Here is a 7,809-nt window from a genome sequence, read left to right as displayed (position 1 = left end):
AGAGGCTGGTTGACCACGACTGAGGGTGCTGCTGGGCAACCTTGTGGGCAGGACCATGTCACAACAGTCGATGTGCCGGCCTGTCCTTTGTCACCAGCAGTTTGGGGGGTGGAACCGGTCAGTTTTGAAGTTTCCAAATTATTTATGGCAGATAAATTGCCCCAAAATTTAGTTGATTGTCTGAGTGATGGATCAGCATGCTTGAGAAACAAGAATGGATGTGGAATTTCAAATGGGGATTTGAAATCATTTTAGGCTTCATTCTGGTGCTGTAAAAATTCCTCAGTTTAATTTCTGCAGTGCTGGCTCATAAGTCTGGGACACTGATGAAGTGACAGATTTGGAATGCCTCTTTGAGTGGGGCAGGCTGAGGGATCACTAGCTCTGCTGCCTTTTTGGATGGGGAATGTCACAGTGTGACTTTTGGAGAGCGTGGGCTTTGGGAAATGTTGGTGCCACAGAGAACAGCCCCAGCTGAGCACGTGTACCATGTGCACCTCGGCAATGTGGCTCTTCCCTGGCTGGGTGGCCTAAGGCAGCTGCTAGTGGGGATTCTTTTGTTTGGTGGCAGGGTCAGCTGCATCTTCAGGAATCTGGTGTGGTATACAACAACCAGGGCACCTGGAAACAGTTTCTGAGAAGCCCTTGACAAAATGTATGTAAAAGTTGGAAAAATCTGAAAGGAAGATTGGCGTTGTAGCTGCCAGTTCCCTGATGATACATCTGTCTTTCCAAGTTCATCTGACCTTGCTGTGAAGACAATACAGAGCCAAAGGCTTCTGCTGTCCAAGGCTAGCTATGATTTTTGGTTTAGTTTTTCATGGTAATTGCTTTTTGAGGCTGTTGGCAGAGCACTGGCATGCAGCTGGACTTTCCAAACAGCTGCCGTGGTGGTGGTGGTAACCTCTGCACTGTTTCAGCCATGAGTGGTTCTGCAAGTCATGAGGAGTCCCAGCTCCATTAACACTTTTATCTCTCTCAGTGGTTTGTACAGGCAGAGGTTTTGGTCTGAGAAATGCAGTTTTATTTCAGGCAGCTGATGACAGGGTGCCGGGATCAGCATTTCTGGGCATTGCTGGGGCAGAGGAAGGCCAGCAGGAGACCTTGGTGGGCACAGGATTTTCTGTACTGGCTTTTCAGACAGCTCAAGGCTTTTCTTACCCAGATTAAGTGCTCCCACAGAGTCTCTGGTATGGTGCTCTATAAACCAAGGGGTGCAGTGGGTAGAAAGATGTGTTTGCCTAATTGATGCTTGGGTATTTCAGTGATTTTGGTAGAGGAGTGGAGATGCAGGACATGAGAATGGAGCTCACTGATGCAGATGGTGTTTGAGGTACAGGAGGTTCTTTCCTGCTGAATCCAAGCCAACTGTACTTTCCCACCTCAGCTGTGCTCCACAGACTTGAGCTCTGGGGTGCTCTGGTGCTTTCCTGGCCTAGTGGAAAGTGGAAAGAAAAGATAACACAAGGTCCATTACTCTGTAAATGCATCAAGCCTCCATAAACACAGTCCCTTCAGGCACTGACATCCCTTCACTGTGAGCACCTGCCAGATTGTGCCAGTGTGTGTGGATGGAGCCACAGTGCTCCCTGCACAGGACTGAATGAGTTTGGGCAGAGCAGGGCTGATCCCCTTCCTCCAGCACTGCTGGGTGACCCTGTGGCATTAAAGAGGAGCCAGGAAGGGGAATGTGGGACTGAGCTTTTTTTCTGTGACTTATTGTGTGATGAGCACCGTGTTGTGTGCTGGGCACGAGCCCCCTGCTCGCTCTCTGAAGCCAAACTGAGTGCCTGGGCTCTGTGGGGCCAGGCCAGAGCAGGGGCTCTGTGCTAACCTGTCCTGCTCTCTGATTCCAGGCCCAAGAGTGAGTACTCGGAGATCGACGACGAGGATGCTCAGGCTCCCTATGACCCCAACGGGAAGCCAGAGAGGTAGGGAGCTGAATGCACTGCCACAGCTGCAAGGTGGGCTGGCTGGTTGGGTGCATCTCATCCTCTCTTATTAATAGAAAAATGTCTACTCTGTGCTGGAGTTGCCAGCCCAGGGAGCTGATGTTCTCTGAAAAGCAGGGCAGAATTGGAGTTAACTGGTGATATGCCCAGATCTGGCAGGTTTTTCGCTCTGGGAGATAATAGACAGCTCTCCCGAGTTCGTGTTGCCAGCTAGGGTGGTGCACACTTGGTGAAGTGTGAGGCCTGCAGGGGGAAAGTGGCTTAGGGTATTTATTCACCTGTGTGTGTGTTGTGCTCTGACTGCTGGTGTTATTTGCACTGCAGAAGTGGCTCAGCCAGCCTTACTCCCTGGCAAGGCTGGCTCACAGGTCATGGTGCTGAGCAGAAATCAATCTCAGAAATGCTCTTGTGGCCTGTGAAGTTGTGTTGGTGTGACAGTTGTAGAGGGGCAGTGCTGGCTGCTGCCTGGTTGGGAGGTGAACGATGCTGATGGTTGGAATTCCGGCAGGTCGGGATGGGCTGGAACTGCTCTGTGCCTGCACCTTGGGCTTGCACCTCCGTGCAGGGCAGGTGGTGACTTAACCCCTTGATTTGTAACCTCAGGTTCTATTACAATGTGGAGTCCTGTGGTTCTCTGCGCCCCGAGACCATCGTCCTGTCCGCACTGTCTGGCCTGAAGAAGAAACTGAGCGACCTCCAGACCCAGCTGAGCCACGAGATTCAGAGCGACGTCCTCACCATTAACTGAGGGGGCCCCTTGCCTCTGCCTGGCCCTGATCTGGGGAGAGGCTGTTACCTCCCCATCTCCGTCTGCCTTTCCTGGCCCAGCTCTGCTGGTTGGTAACGCTTCCCTGATCTTGCTTTCCAGGGAAAGCCATTTTGTTGTGTAGGTAATTAATCAGTGAGCATCTTCCCTAGGAAAGGCTTTGTCTTCAGCTGATCCCAGAGTTTTGGTTCTGGTTTTGGGTTCTGGCTGTGTGGTATTTACAACTGGGAAGATGTCCCTTGGTTACACAACCCTACCTTATTTACATGTCTGTTCCTCACTGTGCTGAATAAAACCTTGCCCCCACATTTTTCTGTCATCCCTGAAAGCTCGGCCGGGGCTGCAGGAGGAGATGTCACATCATTTACTTCTCTCCAATAGGCATTAACTTAATGAGATGTGCCTTGGAGGGAGCTCTGCTCGCCGATGCTGATTGCTGCTCGTGACATTATCTCCCGAGGAGAGCGGCACCCCTCCTGCAGGCAGCCCGGCGTTCCAAGCAGATGTTTGAGGCCGGGGTGGGCAAGATACTGCAGAAGGCAGCGCTGCAGGGGAGCCCAGCTGGGTCAGGCAGGCAGAGCTGTACTTACAGACTCCTCCGGAGTTATACACACCGCCCTGTATGCGTATAACCTTTCTGTGAGGAGCTGGATCTGTCAGGAATGACCCTGGATGACACCTTCCAGTGTGCCCATAGCCCTGAGGGTGTGCTGATCTGGAGCTTGGTGCAGGTCCCATGCCCTAACCCCTCTGGCAGTGTCTTAAAGGCTCCAGCAATGACCTGAGTCACCCCTTCTCCTCCCCTCCATCAGTGCCCAGCGTGGCTTGGGATGAGCTTCTCAGTGACACTGTCCTGGAGAGACCTGCCTCTTCTGTGCCATGGGGGCTGGGAGGGAGGGGAAGGCACATGTGCCCCTGATGTGGGGCGTGGGGGTGGCTCAGGGATGGTGATGGGGTCACACTGAGCTGGAGAGAGCAGTTTGTGTCAGCACTGCCTTCCCCTCCAGGGAAAAGCCGCTGTAGCCAGGCTGCTGCTTCCATGTCCTTGCCTGTTCCTGGAGGGAGCACTGCGTGGCTGGCATGGCTGTCTCGCTGTGAGGCCAGCACTGCCAGGCAGTCATGGCATGGATAACTTGCCTGGCACAGCTCTGGGAGAGCTGGAAGATGACATGGCTTGAAACTCCTTCACCTGGGGACTTGAAGCCACCACTGCCCTGGCACATCCCTGGAGCTTGGGGTGGCCGGAGGCAAGGGATAACAATGGAATGCTGGCATCCTGTTTCACTCTGGGTTGCTTGATGGAGAGTGGCAACTTGCTCCACCCTTCTCCCTGTCCCAGTGGTTTTAGGGCTTCACTTGAAGTGTCCTGGCCGTGGCTGGAGGCAGAACAAAGCTCTGAGCCAAGCTTGCTGCCAGGAGCCTCAGGAAATCTCTCCCCATCAGCATTTTTCTCCCTGGCAGGCGCTACTCCCACTCGCGCTTCCCGAGCGCGCTTGGATGGAACAGACAAACAGGAAGGGTGGATGTGCATAAGGGTTGTTTATTCATTGAGCAACTCCTTAAAAAACAGAAAACCCAAACGTTTTTGGTAACAAATGTTAAATCTTTTCCAGATGAGGTGTGTAGCCGGGAAAGGAGAGCAAGTTACACCTCTCACCCAGGGGAGGATGTGCTGCTGGGCGATGCTGGGGTCTGATAAGCCCCTCCGTGCTCGGCCACGCTGCAGGGAGTGGCCCTTCTCTGTCCCAACATTCCCCCAGCCTCAGCCACAGGCTACACCAACCCAAGACACAGTATTTACAGACCACAGGTTCCCACATCACAACACTCCCCGTGCCCAACACATGGACGTGGAGCTTTTAAAGGGCAGAAAGAAAACCACCAACCATCCGACCCAGACGGAAAGAAGACTCCAAAGAAACACCAAGGTTTGCACGGCAATAAAAAGATAGCCCTTCTAAAGGAGGTCAATAAATAGAACTAGAAAAAAAATCAATTGCTTTTGAGTTTAGCACATAAAGCCCAGTTCCTCCCCACCCGGGCAAGGGCTGGTACCCGGTGGGTGAGGGGGGAGTGAGGGCTGTGGGAATGCACAGAGGAATGCAGCTCTTCCCCCCACTGGCATGGGCTCCTCTGCCCTGGGACTTCTATATCCACAAAGCTGCCCCTTGAGAGACAGATGCTACTGGCCAAAACCAGCCCCGGGGTTACCCACCAGCAGATAAACCAGGGGCACAGCGGGGGCACACGGCTGCGGGGGGAGGAGTGAGGGGTGCTGGGGTGGGGGAAGCCAGGGAGCTCAGCCCTGCCTGGCCGCTCACCCATCCAACCCCCCTGGAAGGAAAACCAGTTTCTCCTGAGACATCTCAATTCTACAGCGAGTTTAAATAGCTTGAAGTGCAAAAATCAGCTCAGGGGTGGCAGGGTGTCCCCAGGAGCACCCCACTCTTCATGGGGGTGGGGGGGGGTGGGACCCCGCACCATCAGCCTGACACAGCTGCATCCTCTGGCGCTGCTCCATGCCCGTGGCAGGGTGATGCTCCAGCCTTCCTGCCTCGAAGAAAACAATCCAAACTTCTTGACATCCCCCCCCCTGCCTCTCTTCACCTCCCAGCAGGATCCCCAAGAGTCAAAAACCTCTGAGCATCTGCCCGAGGGCTCTTCGGCAGCCACCACGTTTGCATTCGAGTGAGAAGGAAGTGTCTCTTACAATACAGATATTCAATATATATTTGAAGTCAGTCAGGGCTGATCCAGCCGTCGCCTCCACTGACACCAGGGCACGAGCCAGCGCCTGCTCCCCAAGGTCTTGGCGTGGAGGTGCCAAGGTCTCCTGGGGATTCTGAGGGGTGGCTGCCTGCGTCCTTGCCACCCCCTGGGGAGGAAAAAGGGGACCCTTGCCACAGTCCCCCCGCCCCCCAGCTCACGGGGATGATGATCTGGGCTCCCTGCTCTCAGGCTTGTCACTTTTGGAGGACTTTGGCTTCAGCAAGATGAACCTGTTGAGGAGGTCGGTGTCCGAGCTGGCCTGGGCGCCCGCATACGCCTCCCCTGGGGACAAAGCAGAGGGTGGGCTCACCCAGTGGGGAAAGCCCTGGGGGCTGGAGGAGCAGCAGCTCCTTGGCAGGGGAGCAGGGACACTCACCGGCATAGCTGGAGGACTCAGCCATGTTCTGGGAGCCTGTGATGTGGTGCCAGTAGGCGCTGCGGGGCAGCATGGTGGTGGGGGTGCAGGGGTAGGAGAAGTGCTCAGTGCCTTTGTTCAGCAGCTGCGGTGGATGAGAGGGGGAGATGGGTGACACAGGGCCCTCTGAGTCTCCCCCTGCTGTGCTCCCGCCACGGGGCAGGCTGAAGCTCACCCTGACATTCTTCTCCATCTCCAGCAGGACCCTCTTGTGCTGCTCAGCGATGGCCAACGTGGCGCTGTGCACGCGCTGGTAGATCTGCTCACCCTCCTGCGTCTGGAAGGTGTAGAGACCTTCCCCTGCGTCGCACATCCTGCACGGACGGGGCACGGAACGTCACCGGGGTCCTCAATTCCAGGGGTGACAAACAAAACCCACCCTGGGTCTGTCCGTATGTCCCCTTCACGGTGTTGAGCTGGGACCAGAACCAGCTCCAAACGCCCCCCCCGCCTTGGGGCACCCTATATGGGCCGTGGCCATCACCCCAGCCTCGGGCCTGCCCTGTGGTGACGGCAGCAGTGCCATCTCCTGGAGCACCCAGCTGGGTGAAGGCACCCAGCACTGATCCCTGTCCCGGCAGGGGTGACATCTCACCGCCCGGCCTCGAAGGTGAAGCGGGTGGCGTCGCGGCCGTAGCGGCGCAGGGAGCAGAGGGGCCAGGAGACCAGCTTCACCCGGGGGTTGTGCGTGTCCCAGAGGTAGATGTTTTCGTGGGTGATCTGCAGCTTGCACTCGCCGTAAACGTCCAGGTTGGGGCAGGGGAGGAGGAACACGTTGAACCGGTCTGGGGAAAAAAAAAAAAAAAAAAACAAAAAACAAACAACAGAAAATAAACTAATCCGTGGGGGGTGTAGCGCGGCGAGGTGGAGCCCCGGGCGGGCACCCCGCCGCCACGCTCACCCGTCTGCTCGCACTGCACGCCGGGCGCCAGCAGGTCGGGCTCCCCCAGGCTGATGTCGTTCAGGCGGGCGCCCAGGCACTCCACTGACAGCGTCTTGTACCACTCCTCCGCCTCCAGCTCTGCAAGGCACCACGGCAGCCCCTGGGCGACCCTGGCCAAGCCAGGGTGCCTCACCCAGCACCCCCAGCCCGGCTCCCCTGGGCGCTGCCCCCGTACCTGAGTCACAGGTGAAGGTCCGGGCGGAGTCATCGGTGAAAACGATGGCCACGGCCTGTCTCTTGGTCTCCTTGGGCAGCCGGGTGACGCACTTGACGTTGCTGATCTCAGTGACCTGCAGGGGAGGTTGGGGGGGGACATTGAGGGCTGCACCCACACTCCTGCAGTGCTCCCAGACCCTGTCAACCCCTGCACCCAGACCCTGTTCCCTGCTGCACCCAGACCCAGCTGCATCCCACTGGAGCACGTGGGGCAACAGCCACCCAGCAAGCTGAGGCAAGGGGGGACGTGCTCTGGCACAGGGTCCCCCCAGCAGTGGGGAGCACCCCTGAAGCACACCCCCTCACCTTGGGGCACCCACGCAGGCATGCAGACTTCTCATCCGGGTACTTCTCCAGGCGCTGGGGCCCTTTGCTGGAGGATTTCCTGAAGACCAGCCAGCAGCGCCGGTAGATCTGCCGGACACAGAGAGTGGGGGTCTCTGTCTGCCCTCCCCCCCCATATTCCCATCCCCAGGACCCGTGCCTGCTTCTGCTGATTCTGCTGGGCCTGGGAACAGGAGGAGATGCTGGAGATGGGGATAACCAGGGACTGCCATCATCTGCCCCCACCCCTCCCTGCTAGTGCTAATTACAGAGCTAAATTAATGAACACAGACAAAGCTCCCAAGGGGACCCCTGTCCTGGCATCTCCCCGTCCCTCTCCTGCAGCCCCTTCCTCAGGGGGTGGTGGGGCCATCGTCCACAGGCATGTTCCCCCCCCCCCCCCCCCCCCCCCCCCCCCCCCCCC

At 56.9% G+C, this 7,809-nt stretch overlaps 2 protein-coding genes across 5 annotated transcripts in view; one reads left to right on the top strand and one right to left on the bottom strand.

Annotated features, from left to right (window-relative positions):
* The window catches only part of POLR2C (RNA polymerase II subunit C), a 6,383-nt gene extending 3,670 nt beyond the window's left edge, over positions 1-2,713 (top strand). Inside the window, exons 8-9 of the mRNA XM_027893998.1 lie at positions 1,857-1,931; positions 2,556-2,713. Coding sequence (XP_027749799.1) covers positions 1,857-1,931; positions 2,556-2,700 — 220 coding nt within the window. The 3' untranslated portion in view covers positions 2,701-2,713. The remainder of the gene's footprint in view (positions 1-1,856; positions 1,932-2,555) is intronic.
* A 1,534-nt stretch (positions 2,714-4,247) lies between these two features.
* Positions 4,248-7,809, bottom strand: part of DOK4 (docking protein 4) — a 5,639-nt gene continuing 2,077 nt past the window's right edge. For all 4 annotated transcript variants that reach the window (XM_027893991.1, XM_027893990.1, XM_027893992.1 and 1 more), the window contains exons 3-9: positions 7,368-7,475; positions 7,021-7,135; positions 6,804-6,923; positions 6,498-6,687; positions 6,078-6,216; positions 5,864-5,987; positions 4,248-5,769 (exon numbers count right to left, since the gene is read on the bottom strand). In XM_027893991.1, the coding sequence (XP_027749792.1) occupies positions 5,642-5,769; positions 5,864-5,987; positions 6,078-6,216; positions 6,498-6,687; positions 6,804-6,923; positions 7,021-7,135; positions 7,368-7,475 (924 nt within the window). In that variant the 3' untranslated portion in view covers positions 4,248-5,641. The remainder of the gene's footprint in view (positions 5,770-5,863; positions 5,988-6,077; positions 6,217-6,497; positions 6,688-6,803; positions 6,924-7,020; positions 7,136-7,367; positions 7,476-7,809) is intronic.

This window comes from Empidonax traillii, unplaced genomic scaffold, assembly GCF_003031625.1.
Source record: "Empidonax traillii isolate 1590-97213 ecotype Southwest subspecies unplaced genomic scaffold, ASM303162v1 scaffold413:size1348891, whole genome shotgun sequence".
Lineage (NCBI taxonomy): Eukaryota > Metazoa > Chordata > Aves > Passeriformes > Tyrannidae > Empidonax > Empidonax traillii.
This window is presented reverse-complemented; position numbering and strand designations above follow the sequence as displayed.